We start from the raw sequence: 17,281 nt of genomic DNA on the forward strand, positions 1-17,281 counted from the left end.
CTTTTACCAATCACAAAATTGATAAATATGATTAATTTAGAATTCAGGGAAGAAATCCTTTCAACAGTTCATCTTGATACATGAAAATGAATAATCAAACATAAGTAGACCTGTTTTATATAGAAAGATAAGGTGGATAAAATCCTGTAAAATTCATACCATTAACTTCTCTGCATTTTTTTCTTTAAAAATCATGATTCCTCAATTTCTAGGTGAAAACTGTAAGGTGGAAAGACTCAAACTGTCTTGATTGAATTCAATAGCAGTTCAAACTACGTTTTTAGTCTTTATTCTTTAAAAACATTCCCCATTTTTTTGTTCTTAACTGTATCAACACTTATATTTACAAATCTAAGTAAAGAACAGCACTATTTCTTCATAAGATAAAGGACTTAGTATTAATTCCTGAAACCCATCAGGACCTGATACAATCTGGTTTATTTCATCATGTAATCAGACAACTTTGTAGCTACCACACTGAATATTACCCCGCTCTTCATGAACGAATTTACATCTCTGATTTAATGATCTAATGGAATTTATTAAACCAGGTGCAAAACAAAGTCCCCAAAACCATATGTTTAAATAATTTTGAGATTATTATGGTATACAAACTAGGTAGTTTCTTTCATGAAGAACAGGTCAGACCCTTTATTTTAATGCTATTGAGTCTATGACTCTAAGCAGAACTAGACTAGGAACATTTTCTTTGACATAGTGTGGCTATTGGGCTGGAGCGATACCACAGCGGCAGGGCATTTGCCTTGCACGCGGCCAACCTGGGTTCGATTCCTCCGCTCCTCTCAGAAAGTCTGGCAAGCTGCCGAGAGTATCTCACCCCCAAGGCAGAGCCTGACAAGCTACCTGTGGAGTATCCCATATGCCAAAAACAGTAACAATAAGTCTCACGATGGAGACGTTACTGTTGCCCACTCGAGCAAATCAATGAGCAATGGAATGACAGTGACAGTGACAATGTGGCTATAAAACCCTATTTGCCCCCATAGTTCATTTTTTCTATTTAGTGTTGGAGATCTTATCCTATGGAAAATGGTGGCAGAAAGAGTAACTTTTAAACTGTGTTCCAAGAAGGTGACATGTTTCACAAAGATGTTTTAGATTCCAATGGGCAGAGAGTAGGGTGACTAAATAGAGCCCAAGTCAGCCACATTTGCCTAACTGAAAGCTTTGCTCCTTTATTCTCTAAATATTGTGCACTTGACAATATTTCTTTGGGGGAAGAAAGGAGCATGCTAACATATGTTTTTAAATGCAACTATTATATGTGGAACTGAATTGGAGCTACTTTTATGTATCTTGTTTAATGATAAGAATACTACGCTGCAAATAAGGCACTTCAAAAAACAGTTCCTGAATAAAAAATTTGATTTGTAGAATATAAGGTCTCCATAAAAGTTAAGAACTTACATGCAAACTATATATGACAATATTGATTCAAGAAACAATTTAAAAGTCTCTCAAAGACATACAGTAATTTAATAATTTTAGAAAGAAAATAATGCAAATTGAAAATAAGAATGTTGGGGCTGGAGCAATAGCACAGACGTAGGGCATTTGCCTTGCACCTGGCCTACCCGGGTTCGATTCCCATCATCCCATACAGTCCCCCAAGCACTGCCAGGAGTGATTCCTCAGTGCAGAGTCAGGAGTAATCCCTGAGCATCACCAGGTGTGACCCAAAAAGCAAAATAAAATAAAATAAGAATGTCTGGGGAAGGAGAGATAGTGCAGAGATAAAGGAATGTGATTTGCATATTCAATTCAATTCCAGACACCACACGGTCACCAGAGCATGTCAAGTTATGTACATCTGGAACACTGCTGGGGTAACTTAGGCGATTCCTGGTCACACAGGCTCTAAGAAGCATTGAACCCTCAGGAACTTACATTAAACCAACTGTCCTGAGGACACCCCCGCACCTCCGCCCCAGCCTCTTGAGCACCACTTGGGAGATCCCTTCCCCAAAGTAGATAAAATTAAAAATCAGAAGTTCTAGTCAATTCACACTGTTTCACCTCATGATCTAGCCATAATCTGCTTAGCAAAAAGGACAAAAGTCACCTTTATAATAAACAGACACTTAGTAGTAACCATATAATTTCTTCTCTGTATCTTTCCTCATGGTCTTTCCCTAGAGATATAACTGCTCCCAGAGACTATTCAGGATTTGGGAATACATTGTGAGCCAGGGCCGTGTCAGAAGAAACTCCTAGACAAAGATGTGAAGTTAGGGATGTTCTCTAAGTGGATACATTCTCTGTTACAGTGGTGGGGATGGAAAGGCCCATGACTCCAAATACCTACAGAAAAGGAGAATATCGGACTTTGAATAGAAGAAACTTTGTATAATTTGGTTTACCAAAGACACAAACAAGCGACAGATGAAGAGGATGCACTTACTCAACTTTCTGAAGGCAAGGTCATTTCTCCCAATTAACTCTTCAAAAATACAAATTTTACTATGACTTGGTAAGGTCTCAAAAAATAGGTCAAGTGGATGCCCGACTTTTGTTACATCCAATCTTACATACACCAATATTGATTCAAGAAACAACAATATTGATTCAAGGAATTTTTATATAAATCTGAATTGAATAAAAATATAGACAGGAATCTTACACATGGCCCAATTCATGGGCTATTGTGAAAGCTGTACTCAAGCCACTGTCTTCACTTATTGAACAGCTTCTATAGGGATCACAAATGGTTCCTAGTTCAGCAAGACCTATTAGAAGAACACAAACAGACAAACAAGCATTTATCTTAAAAAGCAACTGTGGCTTTGAGTGAAAACGTAGCGCAAACTGCTACAATTGCCAAGGACATGCAGAGTAGACTCACCTAAGGTGTCACATTTGTCTTGAGCTCTGCAGATATCCTGTCTGAAAGCAAGGAGATTTAAGGCTTTATTACACTGAACAGAAGATATCAATACATGCCAACACCTCCAAGTATTCTAGGCACTCACAACAGCACCCACATTAGAGATGGGGGTTTTGAAAAGCACGGTAATAACTCCAAAGGGCACAAGTTGGAAAAACGAGGCTTTGGGGCCACAATATAAAGCTACTTTGATAGGTCTGCCACAAGGTAAACAGAAACCTCTCCATCTGGACTTTTCCTCTTACCTTGGAGTAAGTCATTTGGTTTTCCTAACATTACTCCTGAACAAGTTCCAAATGCTTTTCATTTCTATTTAGTGAAGAGGAAGCATTTGTTGCTATTTGTTGGGGGTTGGGACACACCCAGCAGTGCTCAGGAGTTACTCCTGACTCTGAATTCAGGAGTTACTCCTGGCAGACTAGGGAAACTATATGGGATGCTAGGGATCAAACCCAGGTCTGCTACATGCAAGGCAAATGCCCTACCCACTGTACTATTATCTAGCCCCTGAATTCAGAGGAAGCATTTGTGATCAATTTTAACAGAGGTGGCCCAAAGGAGGCACAACTACACCAGCACACATCTTTCTTGCCAAGACAGAATTTTAAATAATTTTATACCATTAGAAATGTAGAGATCTTATATTTTAAAAAAGGCTGTTTTCTGAGCTGGGAGAAGCTACAATAGTTAGGGCACATGTGTACCTCCCTGGATTCTATTTTCCACACTATCTGGTCTCTAGAGCATTGCTTATGAGTCCTGGAGGTACCTGAGCACCAACATATATAGCCCTGGAGGTCCCCACCATTGCTTGAGCACTGCTTTGCATCTACCCCAAATCTTTCTTTCTGACTCCCCAGAAATTCATGGAAGAATCTAACAGTGGGCCAGCATCCAGCCTGGATAGTCACAACCAGCTCAACCTAAGAGCTACTGCTCACTTATAAGAGCATTTTCTATCTGGCCTAATATATTTATTGTTTACTGGGATCCTATTGGTTAGAACCATTAACCAATAGGATCCCAGTAAACTTTATAGGGATCCTATTGGTTAAGGGTGCTTCTTCCCCTCCTACCCAAGAGACATTTGGAAGTATCTGGAGACATTGTTTATCATCACAACTGAGATAAGGAAGTACCATTACTAAGTATTGGCTAGAGACCAAGAATAGTTTTAATCATTCTCCAAGTCGCAAGGCAACTTACACAATAAGATGTCAAATCCTATGTGAGGGTCTGGCTTCCAGAGATACATAACTTAACCCATCCACTTGACCCAAAACAAAGAGATGTGAAGAAACAAGAAGTGCAGGTACCTTGTTATAAGAACAGCAGTATCGTGCTGGATACCACCTGGGTAGTTCTGTGAATGTTGCCACTGACAAAAGTTTTTTAATGTTGCTTGGGCATTATAGGATATGGAAGGTCCTTCCTGAATACAGAAAATAATTATGGTTATTCAGTTATACCAATGCCACATAGATATGCCATTTCAGATACAGAGAGAAAAAAAGAAGAAAAATACTTTATTACCTGTTCATTATGAATCACAACTAAGTTCACAATAACAATATTAATTAAATTTCCAATACTTGGGTCTTTATAGATAGAGTCTACCTGCAACCGAGATAAATTTTTCAAAGTTAATTGTGAACTATATGTAAACAATAAGCAATTCACTTATGCTTGGCTCCACTTCATGATTCATGCAATATATGTACTTTGCAGTTTTGTATTTTACTTAATATTTTGAGATTAAGATTCATAAATGGTGGTTTTACATGGCAATCACTTCAAACAAGTTTTAATTCCTAGATATTTGCCATAAAAATTGTACTGTCATGAAAACTGACATGTTCTCTGTGGCAAAACAGTATATACATCAAATGTTGCTCAAGCTCTTTCATCTCAGAAATTCTTGACTACCATTTTGGAATCACGTATTAACCCTTCTGCTACTATTGTCCATTCCTCACTTTTACCTCCCATTGTGTTCTTAACATAATTTCCTTTTCACTGCTATTGGTAGGTAGGAACATTTACAAGTGACAAGATCTTTGTTAAAACATCATATGCACCTGTGTTTAGGCCCACAGCAAAACTCACCTAAGTATTATTTTTGTCTCTAATCAACAAATGACAAAACTAAGTCTCGAAGAAAGAAAGTAACTTCCCAAGATTATACAGAATTGAGTAGTAGAGTCCGAACTCTTGACCTAGGTCAATTTGACCTGAAGTCCACACTCATAACTGAAATTTTTATGACAAGTTTAAATTTATGGGACAGAAATGAATTTGATCTGCAAAGCCAAAGTAGGTTTTTCTTTCGTTCCTCTCAAATAGCACGGTACTAGGGCATAAGGGCAAGAAGGGAAAAGAGAAGAATAAGGGGAGGCAGCCTGGAGTGTGAGATAGGGAAATGGTTCCCAACAGTCAGGGGAAATACAAGGAGAACTAAAGCCTAAGAGAAAAAAGAGAAAACTCTAAGCAATGTTCCCAAACATTCTTGTTTTTCACTTTCAATTGGGGAGTTTACTAAAAGTAGATTCATCTTCCCCCCAAATTAGGGTCAAATTACTGATGGAAAAAGGATTATGTTGAGGTTTAAATTAGAGAAGGGTTTTTGCTACCAAAAAACTCAATTATTTAAAGAAAATGGCAATACAGAAAACTGCATGTGAGAATGATCTATTTCCACTTGAAAAGGAGTTGTCTATGGATACACACTTGCTTAAGAAATACTACAGGCCAGGGCTTTAGATCTGAGGCCTTAGGTTGGATCAGGGGCAACACACACACACACACACACACACACACACACACACACACACACACACACACACACACAACTGAAGTGGCTCTGTCCAAGGTAGCAGCTACTTGCCACACAAATGAAATACAGCTAGTCTGAATTGAGATACTAGCCTTTGAAGACTCAGTAAGGAAAAAAATCTCAATTTTTGCACAATAACATTCAGATATAAATTATAATATTATAACTATTAAAATTTAAAATTAGATATTTATTTTTAATGAAGATACCAGAATATTTAAAATTACATATATATGGCTTGCATGCTATTTTGTTGGGCAGTGCAGATTAGAAATACACACCCACACCCACACTCACACACACTCATCCATCTTTTATTACCGTCTGCTTCTAGGAAGTGGTCTGAAAGCCCGAGTATTAAGTGCTCACTTTTTTAACCCAAACCTCTGGTTTTGTCTGATTTTTTTTTGTTCAATCATGCTTTCAATTGAAAGTGAGAGCAGAAAAATAGAGTGAGAGATTCCTGGACCTCCCTCCGAGGTCTACTTAATTAGAATGCTGGGGACAGGGGCTGAGGCAAGCAGCTGCACTTGAAAGAGCTCCATGGGTGACTCTGATTCCTAGCCAGCATTCAAAGTCTTCCTGGAGACCCACACCTGGCTGTGCAAGTTTATACACTAGACAAAGAGAAGTCAGACAAAGAAGTTTGGTTTGGAGAACTGGACAAGCTAAAGGTCACATACAATCTCTAAGCCACTTACTAGCTTTACGTGACCATGGACAAGTGACCTAACTCCTCTAAGGCTCAGTTTTCTTCTGTATATAATGGGGATGATAATCCTACCTAACAGAGTTGCTGGGAGGCTTAAAATGATGCCTTTTAAGTAAAAAGCACATTGTCTAACACAGAATAAACACTCAACCCTGATAACTGTTATTGTCATTATATAAATGCAACCTATGTGGAATCTGATGTTCCCTTTAGCCACTTGTCAGAATCTGCTCAAATGCCGGCCCTGAATGATTTTCCAAAGCCCTGGGTGGAAACCTATTCCCCCATGGCACATTTAGGGACCTCGTAAACCACCTTCTTTTGACTGTACTTACAATTGACATTAAAGTTAAAATATAGTGTTGAAGGTTTGATCCATGGTATAAAACCATTCTGTTGTCTGCCACCACCATCACTTCTACAAACCGTGGAGAGGATACAAAACGCTTTGCTCTTCTGTGGGTCTTCTTTCCCCTCAGGCTGCCGGTGTTGTTACCATGGGCGGACTTTGCCTTTGTTGCTAAGCTGCTCTTTAATACAGCCACATCATCGGCCAGGCTACTCCTCTCCCTCCGCTTCCTGGTCCTAGTTTTTCTCTTGTCTTTACTGTGACTATTTTTGTGCTCTGTAACAAATCAGATGGCATATTATTACATTTCAAGCCACATCTATTTCATATGAAAGATTTAGACACATCTTAAAATGACGACTCTGTCATCAAATTGCTTGCCGAATCAACTTCTACACACTGTAGACTCAAAAGAAGAAATCCAATTTTCACTCCAACCTAAAAGATCACTTGAAATGAACTTGAAACTTGAACTTGAAATTAATTTCCCTGGATTCTTCCATAAAATGTTCACACAGGCATTTGCACATGAGACTAGTTTTAAGGAAAATAACTGAATCTGATTATTTTAATTTAGTAACAAAAGTCTTCTTGGGTTTCAAGAGGGTCTCATTAACTGTTCTTTGCCTTATGTAAAGCAAGGGCCAATAATTCAACTACTGAGTTGGGGAAAGTGGAAATGAAAATGTTTATACATACCACTTTTTGTATTAAATAAAATACAAACAAGTCTAAGAGAAGAGTAGGCTAGCAAATGATGCAAAGAAACTAGAAAAATGTTCCACTAACAGGTATTCTGTACTACCATATTCATCATTATAACGTGCAAAATGTGAGTCACTGCTGTTCAAATCTTTGTATTTTCAATTTATCTGGACTCAGTTAAGGAGACAGACTAAAATCAGAGTGTATGAACACATGCTTGGTCCATGATATAAAACACCAAATTTACTGTACTCATTTTATCTCACTCATCTTAAAGTATTTTACAACTTCTCCTTTAACCTATGAATTATTTTGCAGTATTCTGTTTTATTTTGGACCTATGTTTGCTCTTTTTCCATGTTAATAATTTAAAATTTTATTTTACTATGTTTAGAGAAGATACCACTACTTCCTTTTATTCTCCTAATTTATTAAGATTTTTATGGTCATTTGAAAATAGAACATGTTATAATCAGAAGGTTTTTTAAAAACTTCATAAAAATGTATATTCTTAGTGCCAGAATAATATTGTGCCGTGGGAAAGGCTCTTGCCTTGCACATAACCAACCTAGGTTCCATCCCTGGCACCTTTATGGTCCCTGAGCCTATCAGGAGTGAGTATATATTTACTCACTAACATAACAATAAAACTGAAATTAAGATGAATCATTAAAATGCTGTAATTTCCAACAGAGAAGACCCATTTAAATTCTATGGGCCTTTTAGGAGTAAGAACCCTGAGTGCAGATACAGGTGTAAGCGCTGAACACTGCCAGGTGTAGACCAAAACCCAAAGAAGAAAAATGTCTATTTGGCTATTGTTTGGTAGTGCTTTATAGGTATCTGTTAGAATAGCTGATTTACAGTGTTGCTCAATTTTTTATTTTCTAATTGTCTGCCTAATTACTCTATCCATTATTGAAAGTAAAGTGTTAAAGTTTCCAGCTTTTATTGCTGAATTATTTATATATATTATATGTATAATTATTAAATATTCCTATAAATTGGCTTTTCATTATAAAATACAATAAACTTTAATGTATATAAAGTGGGATCAAGGCATAAAAGAGCACGTATTATATGATTCTACCCATATGAAATGTCCACAGTAGAGAACACTATAGGTGAAGACAGTAGATTAGCTGCCTGGGGTTGATGGAGGAGTAGGGAAGAGGGAGGTAATACAGCCAAGGTACGTGGTTTCTTTTCAAGTGATAACAAAGTTCTATAAATGAACTGCAATGAGGTTGCAGATATCTGTGAATATTCCAGAAAATTACTGAACTAATCATTTCAAATGGGTGATGGGAATGGTAGATCAACTATATCTCAATAAAGCTTTTAAAAAAGTAATGTGTCATTTTGTGAAAATTTCATAATCCCTGCTTAATATTGTCAGTAAATACTTATTAGGTGTATTTAGAAAACACATACCTTCACTGCAAAAGCACTCAGGAAATTCTCTATGCAATTCATTGTTTTGGAAGAGTAACAAGATAAAAAATGCACACTCAGAGAATTTTCAAAGGGGACTCAAGCATGGGCACCAGAGGATGATACCAGCCACAAACTGGAAACCAGGGATATTTGTTTAAATAATAAAAATGAAGTTAAGACTAATCATTAAAATGCTGTAATTTCTAACAGAGAAGACCCATTTAAATTCTAACACAATAAGAAAACATCTCATTCACAAGGAATCTTTGTACCAAAGAAATAATCCATGATACTTTATGGGTCATAAAAATGCAGGAACCAAACTGCTTCAGAATTGAAAGTAACATTTCATACATAATGATTTCTGATCTTTTTACCCATCTGACCTTTTCTGCTAAAGAGATGGAATCATACTTTTAGATCTAATTAGCCCAACTAATTTTTAATATAATCGTCACTTTTACAAGCATTTTACAAGTTAACATTAAAAATGACATGAACTTTAAATACACACAGTGACTAAGTGCATGAATATGATTACCAAAACTTAAAAAAATAAAACAGCATAACCTATAAACTTAATCATTTTTGAACAGAAATTGTATTAGAGACTTATGACACAGTGTTAGAATTAAAAAAGTCATTCACATTTCTCTTTTAGTATTCTATTAATATAATGGAATTGAGGCTGGCGTTTCAAATTTGTAATGTCACCTTTCCAATAATTATATCAGAATGGACTACATAATGAAAGTTTACTTCGGGGAAAACACAGTACCAATGGTCTGTGTATTTTTTGCTCTTCTCACTCTCCCCTGTCTCAACTTAAGAGTATTACATTTTTATTGATATAATTTATTGAGCATAAATTAACTCTTTTAAAGTACATCATTCATTGACTTTTAGAATTCACTGAATTGTAAAAACATCATCATTATCTAATTTTAGAACAGTTTTAAAGCAATTCCCTAAAATCCTGTACCTATTACTAGTAATTCCCCATATCACCTCTTCCTCAACCCCAGTCACAAGCAACTACTAACCTGTTTTATAAATGTATATATTTGCTATATTGTGTGAACTTTGTGTCTGGCTTCTTTTAATACAATGATTTTAAAGTTCACCCATGTTATTACACATAATCAGTATGTCTTTAATTTTAATTGCCAGTAATATGTTATATATAGCACTTTGTTAATTCATTAATTCATTGGTAGACTTTTGAGTTCAACAACTCTAATGAATAATGTTATGAAAATACACGTAAAAATTCTTATGTGGTAAATTTACTATTTCTTGAATGTGTACTTGGAAGTACAATTGCTACCATGTTGTAACTCTATTTTTAACATTTTGAGAAACTTTCAAATTGTTTTCCAAAGAACCTAAACCTTTTGTTTCCCTTCTTTTGGAGGTCAACTATGACTCTCAGAAATAGAAAACTATTTTTCAAAGTTATACTTTGAGCAGTAACAATTAAAACACCATGGTACTGGAACAAAGGCAGAGCTGTAGACCAATGGAACAGGGTGGAATATCCCTACACACAACCCCAAATGTATGATCATCTAATCTTTGACAAGGGAGCAAGAGATGTGAAATGGAGCAAGGAAAGCCTCTTTAACAAATGGTGCTGGCACAACTGGACAACCACATGCAAAAAAATGGGTTTAGACCTTGACCTGACACCATGCACAAAAGTCAGATCAAAATGGATTAAAGACCTCAACATTAGACCACAAACCATAAGGTACATTGAAGACAAGGTCGGCAAAACCCTCCACGATATTGAAGATAAAAGTATCTTCAAAGGTGACACGGAACTAAGCAATCTAGTAAAAACAGAGATCAACAAATGGGACTACATTAAACTAAAAAGCTTCTGCACCGCAAAAGATACAGTGACCAGAATACAAAGACTATCCACAGAATGGGAAAGGATATTTACACAATACCCATCAGATAAGGGGTTGATATCAATGGTATATAAAGCACTGGTTGAACTCTACAAGAAGAAAACATCCAACCCCATCAAAAAATGGGGCAAAGAAATGAACAGAAACTTTACCAAGGAAGAAATACAAATGGCCAAAAGGCACATGAAAAAGTGCTCTACATCACTAATCATCAGAGAGATGCAGATCAAAACAACCACGAGATACCACCTCACACCACAGAGACTAGCACACATCCAAAAGAACAAAAGCAACCGCTGTTGGAGAGGATGTGGGGAGAAAGGGATCCTTCTTCACTGCTGGTGGAAATGACGACTGGTTCAGCCCTTCTGGAAAACAATATGGAGGATTCTCAAAAAATTAGATATTGAACTCCCATTTGACCCAGCAATACCACTGCTGGGAATATATCCCAGAGAGGCAAAAAAGTATAATCGAAATGACATCTGCACATGTATGTTCATCGCAGCACTGTTTACAATAGCCAGAATCTGGAAAAAACCCGAATGCCCCAGAACGGATGACTGGTTGAGGAAACTTTGGTACATCTATACAATGGAATACTATGCAGCTGTTAGAAAAAAGGAGGTCATGAATTTTGTAGTTAAGTGGATGGGCATGAAAAGTTTCATGCTCAGTGAAATGAGTCAGAAAGAGAGAGACAGACATAGAAAGATTGCATTCATCTATGACATATAGAATAACAGAGTGGGAGACTAACACCCAAGAACTGTAGAAATAAGTACCAGGAGGTTGACTCCATGGCTTTGAGGCTGGCCTCACATTCTGGGGAAAGGGCAACTCAGAGAAGGGATCACCAACTATAATGTAGTCGAAGGCCATGCGGGGGAAGGGAGTTGCGGGCTGAATGAGGGCTAGAGACTGAGCACAGTGGCCACTCAACACCTTTATTGCAGGCCGTAGAAGCTAAATAGAGAGAGAGAACAGAAGGGAATGCCCTGCCACAGTGGCAGGGTGGGGTGGGGGGGAGATGGGATTGGGGAGGGTGGGAGGGACGCTGGGTTTACTGGTGGTGGAGAATGGGCACTGGTGAAGGGATGTGTTCCCGAACTTTGTATGAGGGAAGTATAAGCACAAAAGTGTATAAATCTGTAACTGTACCCTCACAGTGATTCTCTAATTAAAAATAAATAAATTTAAAAAAAGGAAAAAAGAAAAGTTATACTTTGAGGAATCCTCAAAATTAATCATTCACTTACATAAATACATTCGGGGCAAGGAGAGGGGAGGCAAAGCAATAGTACTGTGGGAAGGACTGTTGCCTTGCATATGACTGACCTGCTTTCTATTCCCGGCACCACCCTGAGCCCTGCCAGGAATGATCCCAGAGCCAAGGGTAAGTCCTGAGTACCACCAGGTGAGACCCTCAAAATGCAAAAAAAAAAAAAAAAAAAAAAAGAGCTTATGAGCTCAATAAGTGTAAATCTTAAAAGAACATACTAACGGCTAGAGTGATAGTATATGTGTTAAGATACTTGCCTCGCATCCAGCCAACCCTAATTCAAATCCCAAGCATCACAAATGGGCCTCCGAGCACCACCAGGAGTCCCTCGTGGGCACAAAACCAGTAACTGCCCCTGAACACAGTCATCTATGGCCCAATTTCCAATTTCCCTGCTCCCCCAATAAAAACAAAGGGTATAATGAATAAAGGATTATATTCACGTGATAAGCATGTGAAAATATCTTCTGCATTATTTAATCAAGGAAATGCAAATTTAAACAAGAATGCTGTACCTCTACACACAAATTAGAATGGCCAACATCTGAACATCAATAATGCCAAATGAAGTGAGGATGTAGCGAAGCACAGATTCATTCATTACCTGTTTGAATGGAAAATGGTTTTGCCTCTTTCTGAAGGTTTTTTCTTAAACATTTGCAATGGAGGAGAGGGGCCTCCAAAATAGTGCACAGGGCCTGGAGTTACACCCAGCAATACTTGGTCCAGCTTGGTGCAGGTCTGATGGTCCAGTGCTCGGATCCAGAAATGTTGGGGGTCATCAGGATCACCTGTGGGGATGCTCAGGGAACCACCTGGGTTTCACCCAGCAGTGCTGGAGTTGGGGTGGGGGGTGTTTGCCCTGAGATCCATTTACCCCCGTTAGATTCTTGGCGCCACACTGACCACTGAGCACAACTTGCGAAACCCCAGAGCACTACTGAGATGTGGCCCTTGAGGCCTCAGGTGGCCCAGGTGGCCTAGCATGACTGGGCCCAAGCAGCCTCACCTTGTCAAGACTGTACGAAACACAGGTCCAGATAGCTGAGAATCACTGGTGTCTCCTGCAGGAGACTCAGGAGGAGCAGGGAGGTTCACCCCTCTAATACACACACACACACACACACACACACACACACACACACACACACACACACACACACACACACAATGCATGCACGCATGCATGCATGCACACGTAAGCATATTCCTACTATGTGATATATGAACCAGCAATCAAGATTCTTGGTATTTACCCAAAGTAAATGAAAATTCATGTCTGGACAGAAACCTCTACATGAATGTCAATGGATGTCACAGTCCTAATTATTAAAATTTGGAAGCAGCCAAGATATTCTTTTTTGGGGGGGGTCACACTGATGCACAGGGGTTACTCCTGATTCTGCACTCAGGAATTACTCCTGGCGGTGCTCAGGGGACCATATGGGATGCTGGGATTTGAACCCGGGTCGGCCGCTTGCAAGGCAAACGCCCTACCCGCTGTGCTATCACTTCAGCCCCCAGCAGCCAAGATATTCTTAGGATAATAATAAACTGATAGTTCTAGACATCAGAATACTATTTTGCACAAAAAGAAATAAGCTAGATATCTAGTCATGTAAGGACAGAGAAACTTAAATGCACATTACTAATTGAGAGAAGACAATTTTAATCACATATTGTGTATGATTCCAACTCTGTGACTCTCTGGAAAAGGCGAAACAACAAAAGTAATAAAAGACTGATGGTTGCCAAATGGTGGAATGGGGGAGAGATAAATAGGAAGAACAGAGGTGATTTTAGGGTAATAAAACTACTCTGGAGGCTAGAGAGGTAGTACAGCAGGTAAGGCACTTGTCTCACATGTGGCTGGCTGACCAGGGTTTGATCCCCAGCATCCCATATGGTCCCCCAAGCCCCTACAGGAGAGATCCCTGAACACAGGTCCAGAACAAACTCTGAGCGCTGCCAGGTGTTGCCCCAAACAAACAAACAAAAACTAAAGAAACAGAAAAACAATCTGCAGAATTTGTCCAAACCCACAGAATGTAATATACATACCAAGAATGAAACACTAGTGGCTGGGGAGAAAGCTCAGTGGTTAGGAGTGAATGCATGTGGCAGAGACAAATTCAAACCCCAGCACCACGTGTCCCCTGAGCAGAAAAAGTAGGGCCTTAGCACAGCTCTATTCGCTCAGGACTTAACTGTCAGATCCAGTTGGGGACCCCAGAGCAATGCTTTTAAGGTCCCCTTCCACCCCTCCCCAAAAAACCCTGAAAAAGAGTGAACCTTTTTAGGTTCAGCTTTTTAAGTAAACCTTTTTGGGTAAACCACAGTCCCTGATGCATCCATCAGGATAAGCAATTGTAACTCATGGCGCCTCTGTTGGGCGTGTTGGTTAATAGAGAGGTGGGTGGGTTATACAGGCACCCACAAAGGTACCTGGCCATCCTCTATACCTTGCCACCTTTCTCTCAATTTTCTGTACATCCAGTATAGACTTGAAAGGAAAAAAGAAAAAGAGAAAGAAAAAGAAAAGAAAGCATGTGATTCTTCAAAGGCACATTGTATTCAGAGAAAAGTGTAACATTTGGTAAAAAATATGAGCACTCCTGTGTATATAAACAAATTTAGGCATGTTTAAAAAAGCTCTAATTGGCAGGTGTGTGCTTCCTAAATCCATATCACTGGCACTACAATTTGTAACATTTAAACACCAGTTAACGCTGGCTTTTAGAATGGCTTTGGTGGCCATGCAGGGGAAGTAGAAATGCCTTACATTACCACAATCAGCCAGTGTTCTAAATTCTCATGCTCTAAAGGGAGTTGAGTTTGAACTTGAGCAGATAACCAACTGACCTCATCCTCTATTCACACACCTATAAAGCTGAGGGAGAATGGTACCTATTTCCTACACAGTCTTCAGGAGTAATTGGAGCTCAAGCTTGTTAAGTGCCTAGCCCATAGGAAGGAACCAATAACTATTATGGGGGATTTTTCCCCCTATTTTACAAGTCATAAACTCATAAAGTTTGTTAGAACTAAAAAATAAATCACCTAAGAGAGACTGCTAACGGTGCTTAAATACAATGGTCTGTCTTACAACAATTTCAAAGATGTAAGCTGTTTAAAAAACAAGTGACTTTTTTTTTCTTTCTGTCACCTTTCTTAGATTTAGTCTTCTAAGCTCTTAAATGAGCATATCCAAACCTGCTTCTATTTTAAGTTGGTTTTGAGAAGTAAAAGAAGCTTTATGAAGAAAATGCGTTGTGTTCTTAACCAAAATTTTTTTTTTTTTGCTTTTTGGGTCACACCTGGCGATGCACAGGGGTTACTCCTGGCTCTGCACTCAGGAATCACTCCTGGCAGTGCTCAGGGGACCATATGGGATGCTGGGAATCGAACCCGGGTCGGCCGCATGCAAGGCAAATGCCCTACCCGCTGTGCTATTGCTCCAGCCCCTCTTAACCAAACTTTAAAAGAATAATTTCTTGAGTGTCTATTCGGTGCCAGGTATGAGAATAACCAAGTTGAAATAAACAGCAGCAATAAAGAATAAAATTAAAACTTGGGGTCAATCCTTAATTATAAGGCATTATAAAATACACAATGATTTCATTATTTAAAAAGCTCACAGTCAAGAATTCTAATGTCTGCTTATTTCTTGGTTAAAAACAGAATACTTTACATGAGCCTGACTTCACACTGCCTTGCAATAAAACACACATTACTTTCCCAAGTAACTGGAATGATTTTAGAAAATAATATCCAGGCCTTGTTACTTAGCTGCTAGTCACTGAAGGGTTTCCCACGGGCTGACTTGGGCTAAGGAGACTGGATGTTAACATTAACATATGGGAAGTTAATTATTGCTCTCTATTTTCATAAGGTTTATCAAAATTTAACTGAACTTCCTTAAGGCGCTAAACTACCTTGTGACCTAAATGGTCTAAACGGACGGAGGAATCACAGCCCAGCACAAAGGGAGGACTCGGCAGCGGGGAGCAGGGCAGAAAAAAAGCTGAGCAGAAATCCTCAGTGATTTCACATTTGGGCTCTGGAGTCACACCAGCCCTGGGGATACACTCCTGTCCAGTGCAATTCTAGCTGGCATGAGTAGGAAGTCCTTCTCCTCAAAACCTCAGTTTCCTCATCTGCATAATAGGGATAAGTGCAAAGACCTAAAAGAGGAACTGTGATGATTAAAGTGAGATCCATAAATCCATCAAGCACCCTTAGCACACAGCAAGACCCACAGGCAAGAAGCATTAAATACTGAATATTTGATTTTATCTAAAGAGGTAGTTGTTATTTTACTGGTGGTGTGGAAACTCCCCCCTCTTTATAAAGTGGTATACTGAGACTAAGGTTGCTCAAAGAAAACAAGTCTGTGTCAGAGGCTCTTCAGAGGGTGGGGTGGGGAAAAAAGAAGGCAGAGAAGAGCGGAGGTAAGACATCAAAGATGCAGTCCTGGCTTCCATGGAATTTCCAATCTAGGTAACAAGCGCATGTGACCGATAGTGAGGGTACATAGTTGTAATTAGACATAAACAAATGGCCCCCAACACTTCTACAATAGCTTCCACAGCTGATAACCTACAAGGTCTACAAAGGCCAAAAAAAAAAAAAAAATCAGGAAATTGTGGCTGCTCCCCTCCTCTTTGTTCTAGTCAGATCTGAGATGGGCCCTGAGTGGGGATGTTCCCGGCACTGAGACTCACAAAAGGAGAAACTGCACCTGGAGCAGAGGAAAGACAAAAGCAAGTTCAACATGGGAATAAAAAGTAATCCAAAACCAGTGAAAGTTCTAATAAAGAAGAATGTGTTTCCAGAAACTGGCTGGAGAAGGTGCTAATGGGGGAGAGGGTGAATTATTCTGTTAGGGTTGAGTTCTCAAACCAAGGTCTTACTTTTTTTATTTTTTAATTAATTTATTTTTGTCTTTCTGGATCACAGCTAGCAATGCTCAGGGGTTACTCCTGACTCTGTACTCAGGAATTACTCCTGGCGTTGCTCAAGGGGACCATAAGGGATGCTGGGGATTGAGCCCAGTTTGGCTGCATGTAGGGTAAATGCCCGCCATACTATTGCTCAGGTGCCTTACTTTTGTTTTTTAAAGCATCCTTAATTTGCTACCTT

At 38.9% G+C, this 17,281-nt stretch overlaps 1 protein-coding gene across 1 annotated transcript in view; it reads right to left on the bottom strand.

Moving 5' to 3' along the window:
- The window catches only part of ADAMTS9 (ADAM metallopeptidase with thrombospondin type 1 motif 9), a 182,776-nt gene that overhangs the window by 142,384 nt on the left and 23,111 nt on the right, over window positions 1–17,281 (bottom strand). The window contains exons 4-8 of the mRNA XM_004612779.2: window positions 6,786–7,075; window positions 4,439–4,522; window positions 4,222–4,337; window positions 2,864–2,904; window positions 2,642–2,747 (exon numbers count right to left, since the gene is read on the bottom strand). Coding sequence (XP_004612836.2) covers window positions 2,642–2,747; window positions 2,864–2,904; window positions 4,222–4,337; window positions 4,439–4,522; window positions 6,786–7,075 — 637 coding nt within the window. The remainder of the gene's footprint in view (window positions 1–2,641; window positions 2,748–2,863; window positions 2,905–4,221; window positions 4,338–4,438; window positions 4,523–6,785; window positions 7,076–17,281) is intronic.

This window comes from Sorex araneus, chromosome 4 (genome assembly GCF_027595985.1).
Source record: "Sorex araneus isolate mSorAra2 chromosome 4, mSorAra2.pri, whole genome shotgun sequence".
Classification (NCBI taxonomy): Eukaryota; Metazoa; Chordata; class Mammalia; order Eulipotyphla; family Soricidae; genus Sorex; species Sorex araneus.